General features: G+C 54.9%; 6 protein-coding genes across 6 annotated transcripts; 3 read left to right on the top strand and 3 right to left on the bottom strand.

Annotated features, from left to right (window-relative positions):
- Positions 1-2,064: 2,064 nt before the first annotated feature.
- Positions 2,065-3,067, top strand: CBR1-1 (Carbonyl reductase [NADPH] 1; the record flags this gene model as incomplete). The annotated part of the gene is made up of 3 exons (XM_037322734.1): positions 2,065-2,125; positions 2,197-2,496; positions 2,562-3,067. 3 exons carry the CDS (start codon positions 2,065-2,067, stop codon positions 3,065-3,067), a joined length of 867 nt encoding a protein of 288 aa, XP_037179986.1.
- Positions 3,068-3,239: 172 nt separating this feature from the next.
- Positions 3,240-8,614, bottom strand: pol-1 (RNA-directed DNA polymerase from mobile element jockey; the record flags this gene model as incomplete). The annotated part of the gene is made up of 6 exons (XM_037322733.1): positions 3,240-4,755; positions 5,311-5,369; positions 5,416-5,476; positions 5,878-6,149; positions 6,757-7,596; positions 7,646-8,614. The coding sequence occupies 6 exons, from the start codon at positions 8,612-8,614 to the stop codon at positions 3,240-3,242; spliced, it is 3,717 nt and encodes a 1,238-aa protein (XP_037179989.1).
- Positions 8,615-9,323: 709 nt separating this feature from the next.
- Positions 9,324-11,146, bottom strand: CGCA056_v007484 (uncharacterized protein; the record flags this gene model as incomplete). Its single annotated transcript, XM_037322732.1, has 4 exons — positions 9,324-9,368; positions 9,431-9,865; positions 9,935-11,014; positions 11,066-11,146. The coding sequence occupies 4 exons, from the start codon at positions 11,144-11,146 to the stop codon at positions 9,324-9,326; spliced, it is 1,641 nt and encodes a 546-aa protein (XP_037179988.1).
- A 5,045-nt stretch (positions 11,147-16,191) lies between these two features.
- On the bottom strand, positions 16,192-17,445 carry CGCA056_v007483 (uncharacterized protein; the record flags this gene model as incomplete). Its single annotated transcript, XM_037322731.1, has 1 exon — positions 16,192-17,445. The coding sequence occupies one exon, from the start codon at positions 17,443-17,445 to the stop codon at positions 16,192-16,194; it is 1,254 nt and encodes a 417-aa protein (XP_037179983.1).
- A 1,011-nt stretch (positions 17,446-18,456) lies between these two features.
- CGCA056_v007482 (putative amidase) lies at positions 18,457-20,323 on the top strand (the record flags this gene model as incomplete). The annotated part of the gene is made up of 3 exons (XM_037322730.1): positions 18,457-18,740; positions 18,795-19,292; positions 19,348-20,323. 3 exons carry the CDS (start codon positions 18,457-18,459, stop codon positions 20,321-20,323), a joined length of 1,758 nt encoding a protein of 585 aa, XP_037179982.1.
- Positions 20,324-21,142: 819 nt separating this feature from the next.
- ABCG24 (ABC transporter G family member 24) lies at positions 21,143-24,158 on the top strand (the record flags this gene model as incomplete). The annotated part of the gene is made up of 2 exons (XM_037322729.1): positions 21,143-21,680; positions 21,733-24,158. The coding sequence occupies 2 exons, from the start codon at positions 21,143-21,145 to the stop codon at positions 24,156-24,158; spliced, it is 2,964 nt and encodes a 987-aa protein (XP_037179985.1).
- Positions 24,159-24,903: the final 745 nt, after the last annotated feature.

Genomic DNA, 24,903 nt, shown 5'->3' with positions numbered 1-24,903 from the left:
ATCCCTTTTAAGAAAAGCACCGAAAATTCCCAGAGATCAGGGACCAGAGCACCGCAGCGTCGCAACCTACACAAAGGCGGGATAGTGGGGGGAGGGGGAGGGAAATGGTGAAGCTGCAAGGAAGCGGGTTCCCCATTTGCGAACCATCCTCGACATGGTAAGGGCACACAGGCGGCGCACGACTGGGGGAGCAGAGGACGGGGAGGGGACGAGGAGGAACCCATGCTCTGTGAATGGCTGCAGGAGAGTCTCTTGTCTGCGGATCAGCGAGCCGTACGATTTCTCCTCGGGGCTAGGCAGGTTGCAGACAGCAGCCCGAGCACATGTCGATTTAAACCTCGCAGGGTCCAGGCCCGTTGCGTCAAAGTTTTGCGCCGAATTATTCCCAATACTCGAACTCTGCATCTCCTCGCCGCCAACGTCGGAAAAACAACTCAGGGTTTCCCACTGCGCTGTGACGCGAGCGCTCCTGGTGAGTGACGACATGGGGCGCTGAAAGGGAAAGATAGCGAGGCAGATAACGAGTCTTGTTGGGAGCTCTCTCGAGCAGGGGATGGGAGTTCGTTGCAGCGCATATCTCTGTTGGTGCTGTTTTGGCCGCAGACGTCAAAAGCGGACCACGGGGAAACAGAAACGCAATCAGCCAATGTCCATTCGCTGCCTGCTTCGTTCGGGCGAGATACAATGTCGCAGTGGCAGCCATCAGCAAAGAGTCTCAATCCAACGTAGCCATAATTGTCTCACGGCCGGCAGCAGCTTATTCGTCGAGGCGTTCCGGCGCATCGGTGTAGCCGGTGCATACCACAATGCGACACCACGCGGTGAGACGCGCCAATTCGAAGTCCAGTTGGATGGGACAGCCGATGCAGAACGACGAGACGATACAGCCAACGGGAGGCTTCATTTACGGATTGCGTGCTTCGTGCGGGTGAAGGCGCCGCTGCAGCTGCCGTCGCCGCATGGATGGCACGTCCGGTTATTTGGACCACATACTGTATCCTAGTGCTGGTCTTTTGTGTTGGACCTTATTCCCTGTGGTCTGGCCAGAAAAGAGACGATGCTGTGGCCAAGCAAGCGAAGCTTTTCCCTCAAGGAATGCGGCGTCCGGGACAAGACGGCCATGTGCGGCCTTGGCTGTTCGCGGGGGGCGTGTTTTCTGTCGAAGAATCTTTTCCTCCGACCATTTTCCTCTCGGCGGCGAGGCATTCAAGCATTGTCAGCTTGTCAGGTCAGCTGCGCTGCTGAAATGACGGGGGATTCGCGTCGCTCGTAACCAGGAATCCCATTCCTATTCCCCAATTGCGTTACCGCAGGCTTTTGATTGCGGCTCTTGGCACCTTGGCGGAGAGTTGAGGCCAATGGCGGACCCAAGTCACAATCGCCTCTACGTCACGCTATCTACAAGCGATATCCTCGCGGTTCCCCTGTCAGCGAGTCTTATTGGGCAGTGAACGTTGGGTGGCTCCATCGCTGACAGAGTCTGGCTCGGTAATTGGTGATCGGTGCGAAGAACGCGGCAGAATCAAATGCAGCTTCCTCTTCGGTGTTGCTACATGTTGTTTGGTCCAGAACCATTAGGTTGTTATCCCGCGGCTAGGCACACAAGAAGCTGGCGGAATTGAGTTTCTGTGGCTTCCACCGGGGCGTTTGCCCGACCGAACAAGGGCTCAATCGGTGTCGGGCCGTGGATGGGGCGTAGTCATTGCATCCGCTTACATAGCGTGCTACATCATTACACACCGCTGAATTCGTACATAACACAAACTCCGAATTGCAATGCTGTGGAATATGATGAGGTAAGTCGTAGATGAGAAAGACTAAGAGACGAACCATCTTGGGACGGCGCCACCCGTGTAGTGAGGTTCAAGCCACTGTGGCACCCGCCACCATGAATCACCACTGGATCGGGTCCACTGGAATGCTCGCTTGCCTCCTGCGCTTGGTCCCATTCCGACATCGAGGTCCAATACACCAGTGCCTGCTCCTGTGAATGAAGCCATCAAGAATCACGAATTTTACCAAAACAATATCCATCAAGACTTACAATCCCTTGCTCGGCCCAAAATGTCCTATACTCGTGTCGGTGTGGTAACTGGTGCCAACAAAGGCATTGGATACGCCGTCGGTGAGTTGCACCCAAGCTATTTGATGTCCATCACGTCATCGTCCAACTGACACTTCCCAACCGCGAACAAGTACGACAGTTAGCACTGCAATACCCAGCATCGCACTTGAACAACGGGTCTCTGCTCATCTACCTGACGGCCCGCGACAAATCTCGCGGCGAGGAGGCTTTGGCTGCCATCCGCGGTGATGCAGACCTTAAGCAAGCCAAAGCCCTGGCTACGCACGGCGGCCTCGCCGATGTCAAGTATCACCAGCTGGACATCTCAGACGCCAAGAGCATCGAGGGCTTGGCGGAGTTCTTGAAGAAGGAGCATCCTGACGGCATCGACTTCGTCATCAACAATGCCGGCATCGCGATGCAGGGGTTCGGTGAGTGGTCCCTGTCAGGCACATATCTCACAACCCTCCCGGCTAAGGTAACTAATGACATCTAGACTCAAACGTGGTCAAGACCACGATAGGCTGCAACTACTATGGCACCCTCAACGCAACACGAGCCTGGATCCCCATCCTCAAGCCCCAAGGCCGGATCATCAACGTCGCGTCCGTGGCCGGGGCCCTGAGCAAGTACTCTCCCCAGATCAAGGAGCGCTTCCTGGCTTCGCAGACGGTGTCGGATGTCACTAGGCTGATGGAGGACTTCTCCGCCGCCGTGGAGAAGGGCAATCATGAGCAGGAAGGGTGGCCGAGCGCGGCGTACGCCGTGTCCAAGGCCGGCGAGATCGGGATGACGAGGGCGATTGCGAAAGAGCTGGAGGACAGCGGCAGCAAGATTCTGGCCAACTCATGCCACCCGGGATGGGTGGTGACATCCATGACGAGAGGCAAGGGGACCAAGACGCCTGATCAAGGCGCGCAAACCCCTGTCCACCTTGCTCTGGCGGATATCGGAGGAAAGGCTGGAGAGTACTGGTCTGATGAGAAGGTGGCGAACTGGTAGGGGAGAGGTGGATGGCTTAGCCCGTATTAGTGGGCGCAGTTGAACTTCAGATGATTATTTGTAGATCGGCATCCATTGTCTGTAGTCCTGAGATGGATTAGCTACCGAATTATGAAAACAAGGAATCCGTCAGGTGGCACTCGTAGAGCTGGGACAAACTTGCAAACCCTCCTTAGCTATCATCCTCGTCGGAGTACGTCTCATCATCAGAGTTTGCAGATGACACATCATCCTCGGGCTCCACGTAAACGAGGTCCTCCTCTATGATTTCCTTCCAGCCGGGCAACGGGGCATCGGGCTCCCAGGCCAGCGGTTCGGGCTTTTCCAGCTCCTCCGTCCACTGATTCATCGTCCATCCCCGGTGTTCGTCGACAATCTGCTCAACGCTCCACGGATCTCCGACGTCGAAGTTGCATTTCACGACGGAGGTGCCCTCTGCGATATCTCGCAGAGCTTGCGGCCAGTTGTCGAAGGCCCAGTCGGGCGCATGGTGACCCCATGACTCTCCTTTCCTGTCAAACCAAGACAGGGCTGGAAGAATACCACAGTCGAGGGATTGGTTCCATGCTTCCTGCCAAGCCGCATCTCGCTGGACAATCCGTTGGAAAACTTGCGTGCTTTGCCAGGGAACGGGCTCGCCATCCAAAACCAGCGAGAATGCCCCCGGAGGCATGCCTGCGGGTTCGAGGGCCAAGGCTTCTCCAACCCAGCTGGAGACGTTCGCCGTGACCTGCGCCGAATCCATAGCCCAGAGCGTCTCAAGGTTTGAATCCATAGCCCAGGGCACGTGACGGTACTTGGCTTTGTATCGCGACTCCGGGGACCAACGATAATATCCGTCGCGCTGGAATGCATTCCTCCACAAGTTGACGCGGCGTTCCACGCGAAGCAGAGGGTTCTCTTGGCACAACGGAATCAACCCCAATGCGTGACACTGTGGATCCGCCACCGCTTCCCGATCTTCTTCCAAGACCACGCGGCGCAGTTGCTTGCGTATGGTAGGAGGCAGAGACTGCAGAACGTGAATTGCAGCTGCTGCGGCCGAGAAGCGGTAGTTTGTACGATCCCGGAGGCGGGTGGCCCTTGACACAAAGTCTGAATCTTTCATCTGACAGGAACTCAAATACTGCATGTCTTGCATGGACGGGATAGCCCAGTGCTCGATATTGCAGCGGACCACGAGAAGCGAAGGTATATGGGGAGCCCACCTCTCGTGCTTCTCATACCAGTAACGATCAAGCCGTTTACGGCCGGTTTCAGATCGAGCGATGGCCAAGAGTGCGTCTTTCTGGAAAGCACGGTAGACCGAGGGCACCTCGCCATACGTCCCCCACATGTGATGCGCTCCGCCTTGTCGCATCATTCGATCAAGAAGCTGGCTGAATTGAGGGAATTTGACCTTAAGCTGCCGACATGCCTCCGCTGAAATAGCGTGACCAGCGAACTTCAGCAATCCCTTTCGGTCGCCGTCGAAGCGTCCCACCATCAAGTTGTGAAAACGAGCGGCGAGGATGCGAAGCTCAGCCGAAGTGAATGTCGAGAAAGTGACTGTGTTGGTTCGTAGGGCGACACCGCTCATTTCTTGCGCCACAAGCTTGCAAGTGTAGCTCAGGTTTAGATCGATGGGCTGAAGATCAGCTCTCTGCAATATGCCAGAGACATCGAGACTGGCGGAGTCGGTTTCATCGCTGTGCTGGTTCAGTATTTATTCCACAAGCTTTTCGGGGTTGCAGGTGTATCCGCCTTCTGCAACTACGTAAAAATTGTAGATAATGTCTCGAATCTCGCGAGGAAGAGAAAGAAACCGGGGTTGGGGGGGCATTGTGATACGACGGGGCCGGCAAGGAGGATGAGAGCTCCCCGATGAGATGGGTGACAGATGAACTGAGTGCAGATGGCATGCTACTTTTTTGTACCCCGTGCATGTCTGCCTGACCGATAAGGAGGGCAGAAAAGGCCACCAGCTTCGCCCAAACTCTGGCCTACCGACATGAGTCAGACCCCACGTAAAGGGCGATGAGGACCTTTTGGGACACCCTCAAACTTTGGCATTGGGACAGAGACAGAATCCTCTCCTCTCCTCTCAACTCCTGTCACTTACGTCATAACCATTAGGGAAACTTCAGAGTAGGTTATGTAGTAGTCATATTTTCATCTTCTACCCTTTGAGCCCAGCCACATCCAATTTGTGGAGGTTTACGCCACACTATGAAAATTCTGTTTATACTTTGATAGATGCCTACTATGCATCGTGATGCTGTTTATGATAACCAGGAAAGCTTCGATCCAGGTTCGCAAGAATCTTCGAATGTTAGCGCATGTACACGAGAGAAAAAGGAGAGTCTTACATTGTCAATAACCTCAATGGCCTGCAGATGACTGAGATTATATAGGAGGAAGAACATGGGTCTGTTCTTCGGGTTAGGTTAGCTGTCTGAGACCTAGTCACTAGAAAGCGCAAACATCATACCTTCCTCTACCCATCAACCATCCCTGACAAGATCAACTCATCATGATTAAACTCGTTAGAATACTCGTCACCAACTGAAGAAAATATTAGTAATTTGCGACATAGTAAAGGGGAACGAACAGGTTACTTACATCAACAAACTGGAAAACGAAACAGAAGGTCGACTTCATCGCTCTAGCGAGAACGCATAAACGACAACTTCGGCTCTTCGCTAACGACATAAGCCCTGATATCAGATCCCTGGATAAATCTAGTGGTAAATATCATCACCAAATATCTGAATTAGAAAAGTCAATATTAGTCAAACCCACTACGTTACTGCGTCTTGGTATTAACATACTCATCTGCCGAATCGCCGCATTCCTCCTCTTCCAATCCGATAAGAAGATGCCTAGCATCAAAAAGCACCGAGCCGACTGGCGGCAACTCCACAAGATGCTCAGAGACAACGAGAAGATGGAAGAGGTTCAGGATGAGCTCGACGAGCTGGATAAACTTGTTGAAGCGGTAGCTCTTTGGTCTGACAGGTAGAAGAAGACAACTCACTTCGAAGAATACAAAAATGAGGTAATCGCGGCGATCGCCGTGATCCTCCCCGACTACTGAAGCCGACTGGGGAGCCAACTCAAGTCAGCATGGCTTGCAGATTGCACCGAAAGGTTGACAAGGTACTCACGAGAAGCGAAGGGAGAAGGGAAGGGGGGTGGTTGCAAGGGTAGCCTGCGTGCTGGCAGAGTTTCTTGAACGAGAACACGTTAGCATCATAGCGTGGAGACAAGAAAGAGGAGACACACCCAAAAAGTACACTTTAATACACTATGTCACTTCAAAGCGAAAGTGCGAGTGTTTCTTGGACGGTCCGTGAATCATGTGTTGGTCCGTCCAAGCAAACTGGTCAAGACCAAAGTGGTGAATGGCCCAGGTCGAGACCGCACGGGAGAAGTCGGTGAGCAAATCATCCAGGGAGCGTCGCTGCCTGGCGTGTGCGTGATACCGAGAAATTCTCCACTTCCAAACGGGAAGATTCTTTCTAGCACTGGCTAGAGAGGGGCAGTCGAAGATGAGATGTTCAACAGTGTGCTCATCTTGACCGCAAGAACACATGTCTGTGTCGGCAAGCTGGAACGGCGAAGTTAGCAACCGGTGGTCATGGATGAAAAAGAACGCCAAGTCGGTGCAAAGTGAAAGGTACGTAGGCTGAGAGGACCAGATGCCTAACAGTGTGGAAGGGTAATGACGAATGTGGATGTGGCATTGAACTTTCGTTCTTCGGGTGCAGGAAGGCCTTGAGGCCAATGTAGCCAGTCCTGCACTGGATCAGAATGGAGGACTGCGCCCGAGACAGGCCCTTGTACCGCTTGAGGTTGAAAGCGCCCCATTTTCCCTCAGCGGCAACAGGGCGGCCTCTGAGGCCGTAGGCGACCGTGCGAGACGGTCGTGGACGGTCGCGATATGCCTTCCAAAGATGCTCACTGAGGAGCGTCGCTTGCGCGCGGATGTACCGGTTGATGACTTGACTCCTCTTGCGAGGATCCATGTCAATCAGAGTGGCGTCGGCGAGGCCAGGCTTCGACCCCCGAAGCTGCTGCTCCGCCTCCTCGACGAGTTCCCGGGCGTGGTCGTAATCGATCTTGTATGGATGGGACTTCAAGAAGGTCATTTCTCTCTTGAATGGGAACGAAGTGGTGTTGATGAGGTCGTAGTCATCGGTGAAAATATTGCGGGCACGGTGTGACATGGCGACTCGCTGCAAGTAGACGGCGATTGGGTCAACGTGAAGCTCCTTGCGGAGCGGGACGGTGGGCGCCTTCTTGTAGGCACCGGCGACAGTGACCAAGCATTCGTTCTGAAGATTGTCCAGGCGATGGATGTAGGGTTGTCGAAAGTTGTAGGTCTTGGAGGAGTCGTTGCCAAGCATGAACCAGGCAGGGCAGGCATAGGAGATGATGGGACGGATGGTGGAGAGGTACAGCTGCCTCATGTGAAGGAGATTCGGCCCCGAGACAGATGTCGACATGCGCTTCAGCTGGTTCAGCTTCTTGCGGACCTTCTCCTCGATCTGTTTGTAATTGTTAGAACATCTCAAGTGGTCATGAAGGGAAACTTACCTGGTCGATTTGCCATTTCCAAGTCAACTGATGGTCGACCTGAACGCCAAGAATACGAAGGCCACCTTCGTCCGTCTCTTTCACCAGGTTTTCTTCCGTCAGAAATGGTAGGTTGGGGATGTTCTGGGGCGCAGACGCTGCGTTCAAATCGCCGTGGGGCTTGCGAAAGTGCATGACGTTGTACTTCGCAGGATCGAAGCGGAGACCACGGGGAGTAGCCCAGTCCACAATCTTCTGATGACACTCCTCCAAAATGCGACAATTCTTTTCCCAGTCATCGGTGCATACCATGATGTAGGTGTCGTCGACGTAAGAAAGGCCAAGAAGGATTCGGCTCCGGCCCAGATTCTGGCGCTGCAGGATATCCAGGATGGGAGCGGCAAACAACGTAAAAAGGATGGGCGAGAGGGGGCTTCCCTGGGGAATCCCAACATTGACCCAAAACTTCGCCGAGGTGTGTCCTGGAAGCTTGACACAAGTGCATTGATCCGACAAGAATGACCACACAAATCGCAAAGCCCACAGCGGTATGCCCTTTTCGGCGAAAACCTTGATCAATTCCTGACGGTTGACGTGGTTGAAGGCACCTGAAATGTCGAGACCTACGAGAGTAGTCCGCCACTTCTTGTCCGTTGTAGTAGTCGCGCACCAGCCATTGAGGACGGTGTTGACGATCAGCTCTAGTGCCTTGGTACAACTCTTCCCAGCAAACCCATACTGCGTGGGAGGAATGAGGCCGTATTTGAGTGCGAGGCGTTGAAGATCGTCCGCAACCAATCGCTCCAGAGCCTTAGCCACACAAGAAAGGAGGGCGATAGGCCGATAACTCTTCGGTAACGTGTAGTTGTCCTTTCCTTCCTTCTTCAAGACCACAGTGTAGGACTCCTTGAAGCATTCGGGGTGGTGGTTGAGGTTGACACAAGCCTTGAAGAGATGAACGAGGTAGGGCAAAATGACGTCCAGTGTCATCTTGAGGACGTCACTTGGAACACCGTCTGGGCCAGCTGCCTTGCGGCTGGGAAGCTTCCGAATGATACGGGACACCGTATCTTCATCAACCTTTGGGGGCCCTTCTTTTGCCAATGCGCGTAACAAGGCGGCTTTCTGGAAGCTATTGTTACGGTCCGGCCTTCTACCCAAGACAGTATCACCAAGGAGGCCAGCCAGAGATGCAGGCTCAGGTGATTGAGTGTTAGTAGAATCGTTGACCGCTCTTGACGATCCTGCCTCGTTGCTGCTCGATATCTCGTCAGTCCTAGATGGAGACCTTGACCGAGACTTCGAACGCGTGGTTGACAAAGGATGGCGAGAACCAAGAGGGCGGGCGCCGTTGCGGGTTCCATCGCATGATCCAGGCCGTGATCCAATAGCACTGAATGATGGGGACGATCTGATGGATTCCGGTATCGTGGCCGAACAAGGCTGACTGGCGGGAGATGGGCTCGGAGAGCCAAGGCCAGCAGCGGCAACTAGGGCAGGCTGACTGACAGGAGATGGGCTCGATGAGGCCGTGCAAGTAGCGGAGGGTGTTGTTGGCGGACTAGACAAGCTAGTCTGCTCGGCCGAAGCGATAGGGCCGGATGGCTGAGTCACAGGATAACTGCACGAACTGAGTGAGCCAGGCGATGCGCGGACGGAACATATGGATGTTGTTGATGCCAATGCTGGTATAGAGCCATCAGAGGAAGTGGAGGTAGCGACGCTGGATGTGGGGGAACCAGAGCTGGGCGCAATATCAGCTGGAGGTTCTGTAGACGAAGAACCGTCTTGCCCAGGTGGACAGACTGTAGTCTCCTTATCCTTTCGGGTCTTCTTCTTCTTCTTCGGCTTTGACTTTTTCCGTGAAGGAGTCGACAGAGCGTGGCCTGATGCAGCTGAAGCACGAGATCGCACCAGGGTAGGTGGCAACTCCGTAGGAGCCAGGCGCTCTTCGCTTGTGTCGGACCACATCGCGTCGCGAAAACAGCGAGCGTTCTCCTCGGAGCTTGCGCAGGCTGTGCCGTCCGGCTTCTTGAGCCATGGCATGTGAGGCGAGGCCCTGATCTTGCCGTAGAAGCGAGCCGATCTTGCCATAGCAAAAAGGCTTGAGAGGTCTTTGGCTTGCTGAGCGCTTCGGGTACGCTTCCCTACGTTGCTGGCGATACGCATAAAACGGTTGGCCTGCTTGACGGCGTCCAGCCATACCGCGTAGGCGTAGTTGTGGGCTCGAGTCCCTCTTTTCTGCCGGTAAAGGACGCGAAGTGCGTGTTACTCGCGCAAGAGTCTCTCTTGGACCACGCGTGTTCGCACTGGAGGCTTCTGGCCAACGGGGTTGCGGATGATGGTGGGAATGGTGGCATCGATCGCGGCCTTGGCGGACACAACAAAGGCTTTGGCGAACTGGTCGAGCTTGTCGGTGGTGGACAGTTGATGCTGACGCAGCTGAGATGGATCGCCGAATTTGGCAAGGAGACGAGTGGCCATCTCTGACCGGACGACGTCGGGGTCTGCCTTGTCAATCTGAAGGACCGGGGTGTGATCCCGATTGGGCGACACGTTGAGGACTGTCTCGAGTACTGCGTGGTCCGTGGTAAAACCACGCGGCCTCGTGACGTGAAAAAGCTCGCAAAGGTCCTTGAGCCTTTCACCGAGAAAAACCAGGTCGATGGTAGTCTGCGTCTCCCCTCGCTTGAACGTGAAGTCCTTTGGCTTCAGAAGACAACGCATTCCGGCAAGTCGAGTCTCGATCTCCAGCTGCTTCGTAGCCCTATCAGAAAGGTGTCGGTCGCTCCAGGCCCGATGACGAGGATTGAAGTTGCCCAAAAGAATGCAATAGTCGGCGACAGCTTCGCGGAGGAGAAGGTTGAATGCGATCGTGTTGCGGGTGCGGTTGTACGCGCTGAAGACTTTGATCCTGTCGCCGCCGACCAAGTCGAGGGATAGAGACGCAACATAGTGTTCGTTGGCACCTTTGTCCCACTCGACGGACCATGACGCCAAAGCCAAAGACTTGTGCACATAGAAGGCAACGCGGCTCGACGCTAGCACTTGCACGTTGTTCTCCATCTCCACCTCGTCCTTGGCATTGAGTTTCGGCCAGCCATGTTGAGCCTCACACCAATAGCCGGCGGGTTCTCTCTTCGAATCCGTGGCAAAGTCGTAGGGAGGGTCCTGGATGGCAATGAAGGCAGGGGCGCGGTCCAACGACTTGACATGCTCAAAGAGGTCATTGAGGCGATCCCAGTTCTTGTTGACGTTCGCCTGCAAAAAGCCGAGGCGGTCATCGAGATCTGGGGTCACTTGCTGGTCCCTAAGGACGGCCTCAATCACGTCGTCAGTCGATGAATCTGGGCGCTGGGGAAGCACCGAGTTGAGGATGGGATATGAGATCTGGTGATCATCAGACACTGTGATACTTGTTCAGAGCTAGGCGTGACTTACGGGACGTTGTGACTGCTTTCTTCCGCTGTGGCGGGTAGCTGGATGGACGAAAGTCCGGGTCGGGGGCAGGATTCGCGTCATGGCTTATCGCGAACTGTGCGACGGGGAAAAGACGTCAGTGACCCTGGTCAAACGGAAGAGGATGAAGGTTCTCGTTCCACAGCCCCTTCTCGACGTTGGGTTCATGTGGTTGGTGCCTGCCCCTGCGCCTGCCCCTGCGCCTGCCCTGCCAGTTGCGCCTGTCCCGCCTCATGCAAGCCATACGGGGGTGTCGAGAAGTAGTGTGAAACAAAAGCCTCCAAGACAAAAAAAGAAAGAGACGGCGACTCACGGTGACTGGCCCACTGGGTGGGTTGGCCAAAGACGGACGTTGACCAAAAACGGACAGGGATCCACTGCAGCAAGCCACAACCTCCGGTCGTCCCGGACCCCTAGGCCGCGAGTGGGGCCTTGGGTACCGGGGACCGGGGGCGGCGCACGGATGGTGAAAGCTGCAGTCAGGCCCAACGACCCTTGACAATGACAGATCACACTGGCCTGGGTGGGCACGGTGCGGGGAGAATAAAACGAGGGTCGTGACGCCGTTGGGTTGTGAGCTAGGCACGAGTTATGTATTCTCAGCAGCCAGGCGCGGCATCCAGAGCCAGGAGGAAAGAAAGCACGGTGTGAGAAGCGTGGTGCGAATAAATAAGACCAACGGCAAGAGCTGTCCTGGCGGATCTGTGTCCAGAGGAAAGATAGCAGAGCAGAGGAAGGAATGGCCTGTGATAGGAGGTGTGGAAGGCGTGTAATAAAGCGAAAGAAGCAGCCGGAGGTCTTTCCTCTGCCCGTGCACATGATCCATCTACACCATCATAGGTAAAATCATAATGAAAAGCTTTATAGGTAAAATCATCATGGACACCGCGACAGATCAGTAAAAGTGATCCGTGTAAATGGTGTGCCGACGCAGTGGCCATGAAGCCGGTATTTCCTCTTCGGGCTTTGCAGGGCCTTGTCTGCCTGGGGAAACCTGTTGAAGCCGTGCCTTCTTCTTCTTTTCCTTGGTCCGTTTATCCCCCTTCGTCCTGCTTCTTTTTTTTAATTGGTCACTTTTGTCTCTCCTCTTTTTCCATTCTCCCTTTTACGCAATAGATGACCTTCTTGGTGGCCTCGGTACTGGACATGCCAGCGCCTCGGGTCAGTGTGTTACTGATTCGAATCATGTTCAGACCACCGGAGGCTTTACTGATTGGAATCATGTTACGGCCACCTCTCATCTGATATAAATCGTCGCCGACTCCGGCACTGATCCATCCACTCAATATCACCAACTTCCCCTCTCCTGCCAACATCGCATCTTGGCCTCGTTTTGCAGCCGTTTTTTACACCTCCATGCGACAAATATGAGCCAATACTCTCACTGGTCCCCAGGCCAGCAGCATCCTCATGGCGTATTCCAGACACCATCGCAACCTCAGTTCGTGACACCGTCTGCGCAGAACGATCTCGATGAGCCTTTTGGTTACTCCAATGACCAACAAGCCATTTTCGAGTCTACTGTTGCACATGGGTACCAAGACGGTCCATCTTTGTTCTCTTCTGAGAATAATGCGTCTGGTATGTCCACGGGCGATGGGGAATGGGGTTATGGGTCAACCATGATGGACGTAGATTCCTCGGCGGGGTTCGTTTCTTCTCAGGATCCTATTGGTACCAGGCCACATTCTCTTCAACCCACGGCGCCTGAGTACTTTCCATCACCGCCAACACCAGCGGTGGCAATCCCATTGTCAACATGGCCAACTGCGCCCAACACTCGCTTGCCGCCAGTTCCTGTCGCATTGCAGCTATCATCCAAAAATCACGGCGACATCAACGATACACAGTCCTATTCCAGCGAGGTATTCTTGAACGCCAGCAACACGTCGCCATCCAATGCAAGCAACCTACCGCCGTCGAGCACCAGCAACATAGCACCTTCCAATGCCAGCAGTTCATCCCCATTCAACGCCACCAATCCATCGTCATCTAACGCCGGAGGTTCATCACCATTCCATTCCGGCAGCCCATCGTCACCCAATGCCGGTGGTCCATCACCGTCGGTTTCTGATAATCCCTCGCCATCCAGGACGACGGCCAACGCTAATAGATCGAAACCAAGGACGAACAACAATTACAAGACGACCAGACCGGCCCGAAACAGCAGCGACAAAGACGCGGACAAGTTGTTATTCAAATTGACCAAGCTAGAGCTCATGCTGCAAAAGCAAATGGACCTTGGAGTTCAGTCATCCAAGCCTTCCATGTCAGACCCCTTGGCCAACTACGCACCGGGACTCGTCAAGCGAACGATCCTGGCGCCAACCCAAGCAATTCGTCAACTCGACTCCGACAGGACATCGGCCATGAAGATGTTAGAGAAGGAGCGTCCAAAGTGGGGACTGGTCCGTCGCATCTACATCCGTCACGGCGCGGTCTACTTTGTCTACAAAAACATCAACGACGCCATGACATTTCAGCCTGACCCAGATTCCATGGCGCGGGCGCTGGGTACGGATGTCACAACCTTCGAGTATTTCCCAGAAACGTACTACGTTGAGATCATTTTTCACGGCAAAAGGATTCACAGAGACGGTATGTTGTCTCATTTCTTTCCCTTTCAAGAATACTACTGACAGGCTCGCCTCAGTCCAAAATAAGGTTAATTATGAGCTTATGTTCGAGGACTATGACATCAAGTTTGGGACATCGAACAAGTGCATGATGAAGGGCTCGCGATTCATCCTTCAGCTTGGCGATAAGGAGACCGCATGGCGGTTGTTGTCTGCGTACGAATCTTCAATGGATGACTTCCAAATTGACTACTGCAGAGCGGATGTTCGGTAAGTTCGGATGCCTTCGAGGTATGGCATTGCTAACAAAACGTGAAGCGCCATCGACATTCGGTCGGTGTGGAGTTTCTGCTTCCACTGTGCGGAGCCTGGCCACATGAAGAAAGACTGCTCGTCTGTAGCTCCACGCTGTGGACGCTGTTCCTCAGGTGAACACGAGTCTCGGGATTGCGAGTCCGAAGTCATTGAGTGTCCAAACTGTGGTGGGTCTCACACAGCATGGTGCTCTGTCTGCCCTGACATGAAGCGATATGACATGATGCAGAAGTGTCTGGGGTTCGCTGGCCTGGAGCCGCGGTGGGCATCTGCCAAGCGCAAGGAGGAAGCCGCGAAGAATTCTCCTGCTGGGGAATCATCAGCAGCTGAAGGCTCGGCATCTTCCCCGATTGACTTGTTCTCTGACAGCGTCTCTCACGCTTCATCGGACAAGTGCAAGGGAAAGGCTCCCGAGTCTTTTGCAGCTTCTGTCGAGCCAATGGATTTGCACCCTGGCGGCCGCCCTGTCGCTTCTGGCATCGGTCACAACAGCAGAAAGACCAAGAGCAAGGCCACAGCTGCTGACCGCAACATTACCCCCCAGAAGGGTGGTGCGAAGAGGGCCCGCTTCAGCCATTCAAGTGAGCTTGAATCGCAGGCTCACTCATTGTCGGCGAGCTCCCAGCATCGACCAGCCACGTCGCAGGCAGCGCAATCTGATTCCCGCCAGAGGAGTCCGGGCCGTGGTCCGTCAGCGAGCACTCGCCCTGTGGGCTCGTCGTCACTCGCGACGCAACGGACGACCGCGTCACTGCGGTCGTCGAGTACTGCCGTGAAGAGTTCCAACCCTTCGACTTCTCGTGCGCCAGCAAATCTCGCTCGGCCGTCGAGGAATTCGCCGTCGCGGATGCCGGCCACCACGGCGCGACAGACCACTTCCTCACAATCCCGATCATCGCCCACCTCCATCCCCTCTTCCCGGGCCGCAGCTGTATCTTCCAGATGTATCTTCTCCTCCAGCCGTGCCGAGAACTCCCACGAAGACTTCTGTGTCATCTGCAGGTTCTCCTACATCTCGCAGGACTTCTGGCACGAGGCTTGCCAGCACCGTCAGCACACCTCGCACCTCTCCGTCCAGCGCTGAAAATCAGTCATCACGGTCTCCCACCAAAAGTGCATCTCCGAGGGCCCGCACTCCAGACAGCACCCCTCCCAGTGCCCAAGAGCCTCAGCCTGGGCCTTCAACTGCGTCCCCTAGGTCCAGAGCTGCATCTCCTAGCACAAGACAAAGTCCTCGGTCGAGAGTCCCTCCCCCTCGTCGGCCCAATCAAGCGCCAAGTCCTCATTTCAAGACTAAGGGCAACAACTTCTTCTGCCGGAAGGCAAACGGAACACCGACCATCATATCCACCTAATTAGCTTCAGAATTCAGGGTCCAGGGACCCAGAAACAAGGATGGCACGGTGGCTTCGGGTACCGTGTACACTCAAAAGATCTGGATTCCCTCTCTCACCCCGCCCCCCTCCACCCCTTCCCTTCCGGTCACGTCCTCTGGCTGACTGTGTGTTTGCTCATCCACACTGTAGACAAGGGGTTAATTGCTCTATTTCAGCTCAATGCCGACTAGGGAGACACTGTGGACGCTGAAGGAAAGCCAAATGGCTACCGCCGCAGCCTCCTTGCTCCGGGCCCTCCTTCTTGCCCGCTCTTCCCTCCTGCCGCCGCCTGCACGACCGGAGCTTGCTCCGGATTAACGCGGCAACTTGATAAAAAAGAAATTCCAATTTGTCCCTCCTCGCACAGGGCTATATCACAATAGTCACGAAACGCATAGATACATGAAAACAATAACTAAACAACAATCTGCAGGGCGATCACACTCAACAACGATGGTCAGTCAATAATACTGTCAAACAGTCAGATGACGCGCCGGCGTTGCTTCGCTTGGTCCTTCATATGGCGGAGGCTCCTTCGCGGCCCCAGCTCCTGACTGCCTGCTGGGCTTCAAGCAACTTGTTTGATAAGATTCTCGTCAAGCTCTTCGTACTGGAACGTGGTATAAACAGATCGTTATGGAATAAAGCTCTTTGGGATTACTTGACACCCATTCTCATGTTGATGTCATAATCCATCACTCAAACAACCAGTCGCACCCGATCGTTATGATTTCTCCATTGCACACGACGGCAACCCTACCGCATCACCAATAACATTCTCATACGCCGGCGCCGATCCGCTGGGCCCATCATACGCCGGAGGCTTCTCCGTGACTCCAGCCTATGCAGCTGCCACCCCCTCAGCCGCCGGCAGCACGACAACCTTCTGAGACCCGCTGCACTCCCACGACTCTCCCGCGATGACGAGATGCAACACCCATTTCAAAGTGTGTGAAAGCGAAAAGCAGTACGTAGCGTAGTCTGGCTTTAATGGATAATGACGTCTTTGCTCGTGCAGCTCCGGGTCCGCAGACGCATCCAAGAGCGCCCCCAGATCCAACGCACTCTCCCCCGCGGCTGACGGAATCAAGGGTGACCCAGTCTCGCTCGCGATCGTTCGGCCGAGGGGTAACGTCGTTGTGCTGGTTCCCTCATGCACTTCTCCTGAGCCCGGGCATGACACACGCCCCGTACTAATCAGGTTGATCACCGCGTTCGTCAGATATACCTTCTGCGGGACATCTCGTAGAATCTCGGAGCTCTTCATACAGTCAGGGGTGACCTTCAGCCTGAACGGAATCGAGGCAGGGTTGCCCAGTTGGATGACGGAGGCACACTCCACCCGCAGGTTGAAATGCCAGGCCGGCACCCTCTTCGAGCCGAGGAACATCTGCCTCTTCTGATTGAAAGTCAGCTCCGCGTGCTCCATCCCCGGCGCGAGCCGATGGCTCGTCACGCACCCTGCCGTCGTCGTGCCCTGCAGTTCAAAATCCGTGACTAACGCCGGCGCCGGCTGCGACAACACCCGCACAGGCAGTGTCGCCTCGATGGCCTCCATCTTCTTCCCCTCGACCAGTATCTCCGCCTCCAGGTAGTACTCCACGAACCCGTACCCGTCACAGATATTCATGCCAGACGTCGCCGGCAGTGGCTGCTCCGGCAGAGGCTGTTTGCCGTTCGGGTCCCCCGGCGCGCGGAGGTAGCTCGCCTCCCGTTCGATCTTTCTTAGCCCCGAATTCAGGGCTTTGCCATCCGTGTGCTTCGGTATCACCAGCGTAAAGGGCCAGGTCTGCGAAGCGGTGTCGGAGTCTGGTGCGATGTGCACTGGGCCCCGGTGGATGACTTGAGACACGGCGTTGCGGCTCCAGAACTCGAAGCCCGCACCGAGTATGACCACGGATCTGCCTTGTTGTACTTGAAGCCGGGCGGCGGAGTCGCCGATGAGACATATGCGGAGGGTAGCGGAGGCGGCGACCATGTGCGATTTGCGGGTGACGTGGCCGCGGATGACGGAGCCGGGGTACAGCGGCGCGGAGGGATCGAGCAGATGAATTGAAAGGTCTGGGCCTTGTCGAGTTTCAATCGGTTGTATCATTACGGCTGCCTAGTGTCGTCCTTCACCCCTGGGGATGATGTTGGTGCTGATGGGTTGATGATGCAGAAGGAGGATATGTGTTTTCAGATGGCGTTAATACAGATATTTAAGACATGAGAAAGGAGATCCATCAGAGACTTCTGGCTAATATATGTTAACATGATTAAGGTATCCCAATTGAGGCCCCCAAGACGGCACGGCAGGACACCATCAGCAAGCCAAGAAATAAACGAATACGCGACCTCTTTAGCGCGTGTGGCGCCATTTGCCCGAGTTGAAGCTGGACTTCACTGAGCAGAACTTCTGTGTAACCTCATTGGCTGCTTTATTGCTGTCTGACAGGGCAGCTTGTTGTAAGGTTGTCGACTCCCTGTCGCAGCGCTGGCCCTAATTTCAGCTCCAAAGAGCCAGAATCTCCAGCCCGCCCCAGACAACACCCAATGAGTGGCTTTGAAGAGATCAGAACGCCAGCCTTCGTCTCACTTTTCTAATTAAATCGGGCCAATCGAGCTTAGCGTAACCGTCCTGGTGGTGGTAGCTGACACAGGAACGCTGAATGTCTCTATGTCGATAGTAGACTTGCATAGGACGAGTTCTCATATGTTTACAACTGGAGCTCCCATTTTTTCCCCCGATCATATGTATACATATGACTAAATACATCATCATGATTCTTGTTTTTTCTTATTTGCACTCACCTAGTGCCGAAATTTCCCCTTCAAGGCAAGCAGCAATCACTGATAAGACATTCTGCGACCCTCCACTGCAGGCGGGTCACCCCGGAAAGCAGCAGCCAACCAATTCCACAAAGCTGGAAATCGAGGTCCCGCTGCAATCTAACATGTACCGCATCTGCAGCTCACCGCGGGGAACCTCGTGCTGTGCTTATCAGCTGACGCGTGAGTCTTTAAAGAAGCGGTGCCTTCCCTTTTTCAGCTCCTTCTTTTTTGGTGACCGCCTACACCGAGGCGGAATATCGTCACTACGACCGGTCTGACCGAGAGAATCAAGATGCGTCGGTCTGCTGCCGTCTTGGCGGCCTTTCATGCTTCGCTAGTCTGTGGCGCCGACTATGCGTGGCCCAGGAATTCCAGCATAGAGTCCCCTTCGGTATTTCCTTTGCTCGAAAATGCCGGCACCGCGGATCTCTTTCCCATGCCGCCGTGCGGGAACTTCATCCTCCACGAGGCCACCATTGACCAGATGAAAGCGGCTATGGAGGCTGGCACGGTAACTTCTCAGCAGTTGGTAGCCTGTTACTTGCAGCGGACGTACCAGACACAGGAATACGTGCAGTAAGATGTGCCGACACCCAACTTGGCGTAACTCAGTATATTAACGAAACACAGTTCGATCCTCCAAATCAACCCAGACGTCTTCCAAATCGCAGCTCAGATGGACGCTGAAAGAAAGGCCGGAAAAGTCCGTGGCCCACTCCACGGAATCCCCTTCACAGTCAAAGACAACATCGCTACCAAGGACAACATGGAGACTACGGCCGGTAGCTGGGCTCTGATGGGGAGCATCGTCCCACGCGACGCCCACGTGGTGGCCCGTCTGCGAGATGCCGGCGCAGTCTTGCTCGGCAAAGCGGCGCTCAGCGAGTGGGCTGATATGCGTAGCAATAACTACTCCGAGGGGTATTCTGCGCGCGGAGGGCAGTGTCGGAGCCCGTATAACCTGACTCTCACGCCTGGGGGCAGCAGTACGGGAAGTGCGGTGGGCGTTGCTGCGAATGCGATTGCGTTCTCGCTTGGCACCGAGACTGACGGGAGCGTGATCAATCCCGCTATGCGGAACTGTGTTGTTGGGTTTAAGCCGACCGTTGGTCTGACCTCAAGGGCTGGGTAGGGAACGCCATAATCATGCGTGTGAGGATTGTCAGCGTGCTGACTTGATCAGGGTTGTACCTGAGAGCGAGCACCAAGATACTGTTGGAACCTTTGGACGTACCGTCAGAGATGCGGTGTATGCCTTTGACTCAATCTATGGCGTGGATCACCGCGACAATTACACCTTTGCTCAAGAAGGAAGAACTCCCGAAAAGGGATACACCCAGTTCCTGTCTACAAAAGAGAGCTTGAAGGGCGCTACATTTGGCATACCGTGGAACAGCTTCTGGGTCTACGCCGATGACGAGCAAAGAGGCATCCTCGTAGCCATGCTTGGTCTCTTGACTTCCGCTGGAGCGACGATAATCAACAACACGGAAATCACCGACTACGAGCGCATTGTAAGCCCAGACGGTTGGAATTGGGACTACGGAACCACCCGAGGTTACGCAAACGAGTCTGAGTACACCGTAGTCAAGGTGGACTTCTACAACAACATCAACACCTACCTCTCTGAGCTTGAGAACACCAACATCCGCTCCATTGAAGACATCGTCCAGTTCAATTACGATAACGACGGGACTGAGGGCGGAAACCGCTGGCCACTGGGCCATCCCGCATTCTACTCTGGTCAAGATGGCTTCCTTGCGTCCCTCGCGTCGAAAGGCATCAAAGATGAGACCTACAATCAAGCATTAGAGTTCACGCAACGATCCACGAGAAACGGCATCGACGCGGCCCTCACTGCCACTAACGGAACGAAATTGTCAGGGCTTCTCGTTCCTCCCGACGTAGGCCAGTCGTACCAAATCGCTGCACAGGCGGGGTACCCCATGATCACCCTCCCGGTCGGCGTGCACTCCAACAGCGGCATGGGCTTCGGGCTGGCAATTATGCAGACGGCGTTTGGTGAAGCTGAGCTGGTCAAATGGGGAAGCGCGATTGAGGACCTGCAGCTCACGACTGAGGGAAACCCGTACAAGCGCACGCTGCCTACTTGGTCGGAGTATCTCACTAGACATGTCCCGATTAGGATGGATCTTTAAAGAAAGAAGATGACCGCTAGACTGCGCACTGGGAGATTTAATAGCTATATTTCGGTTGCTGTGACGGTGTCTGCCATAAGGCGTCGGGAGGGACGTCGGCTCACGGCACCTCGAGGCAGCTAAATAGTAATTGCCGACCAACGGCGCCGTCTTTTAGCTATCCTAGCTCGTTTTTCCTAACGACCGATGCTCCGCCAACAATTCCTTCAAGGCAGAACGGTTCGTCCGAACTGGCATAAACGGTCAGCCCTGGTTGTACGTACTTAGCCCAATCGGGTTTTAGGATTTCAGACCTTGCCGTGAACGATATGAAAAGGGTCCGCACCATTTAGGCTTCTACATTCTTGTGACATCCCGGTTTATGTCAGCGTGGCGTGGGCCTCAATTCCCGACGCTAATCACCCTGACCACGCAGAGATCGCCAGGGTTCTTCTTCCGAAGACAAGCCTCTTCAGCCATGACGGACGAGGTCTTACAGTTGCAAGGCGTGAGTAGTTGCTCCGTGGCGCGGTATGTCAGCATGCAGACCGCCGGGGGGAAAGATAGCTGCACAGCTCAGCTGTTGTGTGAGAAACTACCCTAGCTGGGAAATAGCATGTATCGCTCAGCCCCCCGATCCCTTGAGGAAAATGAGAAGAGGGTCCATCCCGCTAAAATCTCACGACGCCGGAATAGGGAAAAAGCAGGGCCTGAAAGCGGCGCCTATGAACCCCGTCCATGGAGCTGTTTAAAGACCAGCAGTCTGCTGTCGGAGGAATTCCTCACAAAGAACAGAGCCCGACAGCTGTGATTTGAAGCGCAGACGACCAATCTCCCAATATGAGCCGTGACTTTCTCTCTCTCGGCGCGGCGGGTCATCTCCCCCAAGACCCTTACCTCCCGCAGGTGGATCCCGAAGGGCCGAGTTTCCTCGACACGGCTGCATGTCTCTGTGCACTGCGCACAACGGGCGACAGCAACTCAGAAGCGGCTTGGCACTGCATCGGTAACCAAACGCAAGGAGTGTATACAACCACCAGTGGGAAATGGTTCCCGACGGTTAATGGAGGCAACGCTGTCGACGGCAAGGTTGACGACTTGTCGAATGGCCCGGACACTAACAAGCCGATGCGACTGAGCTCTGGGTCGTTGACGGACCTGACCAATGACGACGGGCTGAGTGTGTACGATCGAGCCTGTACTGGAACGAACCGGCCTTCTTTCTCAACGACATTCTACGCGGCATGGAGTGAGATCCAGAGCAACCAGCAACCGAAGAGCGCGGCGCCGTGTTACAGGCCCGATGGCCAGGCCGTCCCCATTCGGATCGTGGAAGCCGACGACTGGAATGCTAACGGGTGCGCTCCGGGGTTTTTGTGTAAGTGTTCATCAGGGTCGAGCACGGAGAATCTGCCCACTGACGACCACAGGCGAGAATAACACCGTCAATTCGTTGCCCCAATACTGCCCTCCCGCCGACCAATGTCAGATGGCAAGACTCGCCTCGATGACTTGCATGGTGAACGGGCAAAACTTCCCCATGGGCCCATTCGAACCGGTCGTCTGCCAGCAGGGATACTACTGTCCACCGCCCGGAGTAGAAAAGATCCAATGCCCAAAGGGCACGTATTGCCAACCGGGCGCCACCAGCCCGACGCCATGCCTCACCGGCAGTCGCTGCGAAGCGGGTGCGACATACGAGCTGTTCCTCGTTCCCCTGGTTGTGCTCATCCTCGTCGACGTCTTGGTAATCATGGGCATCATTGTCTACGCGTTGCGTAAGAGGGTGAAAGATTACCGGTCAGATCATGCGTCAAACATGAAGCGCCCCTCAATAAGCGGCGTGAAGGCGCAGATCACGGGCTATAAGGCCTTGCAGCACGACACCGACCACGAGATGCTTCCCATGAGCGCAACGTACACCCCGAACCGGACGGATACCCACGGCACAGGTTTCCAAGCCGCCCTGGACTACGATCACCACCAGTGGACGGCGGGTGCGCAACCCAAGGAGGAGGTCAACCCCCAGCTTCTCAAATTCGTCGAGTCCATGCGCCGGGCCACGGATGCGACCAACCTCGGTCTGTCCTTCAGCTACACGGATCTCAGCTTCCAGCCGAAGAAAAGCAAGAAGATGATTCTGCAGAACGTCACGGGATCGATCGACCGGGGAACTCTGACGGCTGTCATGGGCGGCTCGGGTGCTGGCAAGTCGACATTTGTCAACGTGCTGATGGGCAAGACGAAGCACATCGGCGGGATGGTTGCCGTTAACAGCAGCCCCGATAAGCTGAAGCGGTACAAGAAACTGATCGGATACGTTCCTCAAGACGATATCGTCCTGCCGGAACTCACGGTCTACGAGAACATCATCCACTCAGCCAAAATCCGACTTCCCAGGACTTGGTCGACCGACGACATCGAGGCTCACGTCACGTCAGTCATCGACTGCCTGGAACTTTCCCATGTCCGCAACTCTCTAGCGGGGACGGTCGGAAGACCGGTGATTAGTGGAGGACAGCGGAAGCGGGTGAGCATCGGTATGGAACTGGCGTCTGCCCCCATGGCTATTTTCCTCGACGAGCCTACGAGCGGTTTGGATGCAACGGCAGCGTCGTCCCTGATGCGAACACTGAAGGCCGTCGCCCGCCTGGGCATCAGCATCATCGTCATCATCCACCAACCTCGCTCAGAAATTTTCCAACTTTTCGATAACCTCATCCTCCTCGGAAACGGGCAGACCATCTACGAGGGCCCCCAGGAGGAGGTGCAGAACTACTTCCAAAATATCGGTTTCGACTTCCCCGAGCACAGCAACCACGGCGATGTCGTGACGGACATTATCACTGGCAACGGACGAATTTACAAACACATTGGTGAGATCTCCAAAGACTCTTTGATCTCAAACTGGGCATCCCACCACCAAATGAATCAACCGGGCGGGAAAGAGCACCACACCTCCACGATGATGAACAACAGCGGCATGCACGAAGCCATCAAGCACCGCGGGGCGCCCTTCATTAAACAGCTCTGGCTCTGTCTGCGCCGCGCAATGGTCCAGCAGTACCGCGCCAAGTCAGCCTTCTGGGCAGAGATGGGCCTGGCCGCCCTCGCCGGCTTCCTTCTCGGCTTGGCCGAGCACTCCAAGAAGGGCATCTTGTTCGTCGGCACATTCCAAGGACCCTACTCGATCCTCTCAACCGCCGTCGATATCAAATCCGCACCCGAGCTAGCCCTCCTCGTCGCAATCGCCATCGGGTTGGTTTCAGCCGCGCCCGGCGTCAAGTCGTTCTCGGAAGAGCTGCTGGTCCACCGCCGCGAGGCCGAGGCCGGGCACAACCGCCTCGCTTACTTCCTCGCCAAGCTCATCTCCGTGGTGCCGCGCATGTTCTTCGGGTGCCTGCATTTTTCGACCTTTGTGCTGCTCCTCACGGTGCCGGTAATCAACTGGGGCCTCGCCTTCCTGGCCAACTTCCTCTACTTCTACTGCATCTACGGCCTGGCGAACATCGTCAGCATGGTCGTCCGTCGCGAGGACGCGCCTCTGCTGGCTACAATGATCAGCCTCATCACGGCGATCCTGTCCGGGGCCGCGCCGCCGCTGGCGAAGGTGAAGGATTGGAAGCTGGAGTGGCTGTGGCGTGCTTCGCCGGGTGTGTGGCTTGCGGAGGTGTACTTTGGCCAGCTTGTGTCGCCGTTTGCGGATATTTTTGACGTCGACAAGGCGGCTGATGCCACTGGGTTCCATTTGCATTGGCTTTGGAGAAACATGGGAACTCTTGTGGCCATTGGAACTATTTACAGAATTGTAGCATTTTTAGGATTATGGGCTCTGGGGCATAGACAGCGCAGTTAGAGCTTCACCTAACCTAGGGAAATATGTACCCGGTAGTATAGGAGTTTCGGCTCTTCTTCGCCCAAGCGAGCAGTATTATTTCATCAGACAATTCTGTCATGTTGTTGAAAGTCTATTCACACTCATGATCCATTGTGCTCACCTTTTCATTCCTTTTGCATTTTGCTGCGGCCACTGTAACGCGTGTAATTGTCTCGTTCATGATTATGCCGTAAGTTTCCGGGCGGGCACCAAAAAGATCCACAACCCCGCAACCGGAAGATCCACCTTTCGCCGGGGCCGGGCCGGTGTGGATAACAATATCCGGCTTCTCCTTCGAGGCTTTCGGCTGGGTGCAGCGCCGTTCGCGACATCGAGGCACCAGTGCCATAAAGGGAAGGTTTTGAGAACACTTTTCCCTTCCATCAAAGTTGAAGCAAGTCACGAACACAAAACGCCACCAAAAGTATCCATTCTTATGGGAGTCAAAATCCTGCAGTCAGCTTAGTGCGAAGTGGCTCATTTCCCGTGCCAAGCGTTGTTTGCTGTCAGCTGAAATCCTTCGATCGACACAGGAGTGGATGTTTTCTGATCCTGCAGTGAAGGGCATCCTCATTGGCTACAGTACGTGAGCGCACGTCACATCGCGTCGATCCATTGTTCGCGCATTCAATTGCACGACATTTTTGGCGATGGATCATTCTGGGCGCCACGCGAACACGGTCCTGATGCTTGAGTTGAGTTTTTTATTGAATCAAATGGTATC

This window comes from Colletotrichum aenigma (genome assembly GCF_013390185.1).
Source record: "Colletotrichum aenigma strain Cg56 chromosome Unknown KSG_Cg56_contig04, whole genome shotgun sequence".
NCBI classification, from domain to species: Eukaryota; Fungi; Ascomycota; class Sordariomycetes; order Glomerellales; family Glomerellaceae; genus Colletotrichum; species Colletotrichum aenigma.
The sequence above is the reverse complement of the archived record's forward strand: the minus strand, read 5'-3'. Positions and strand labels throughout refer to the sequence as shown.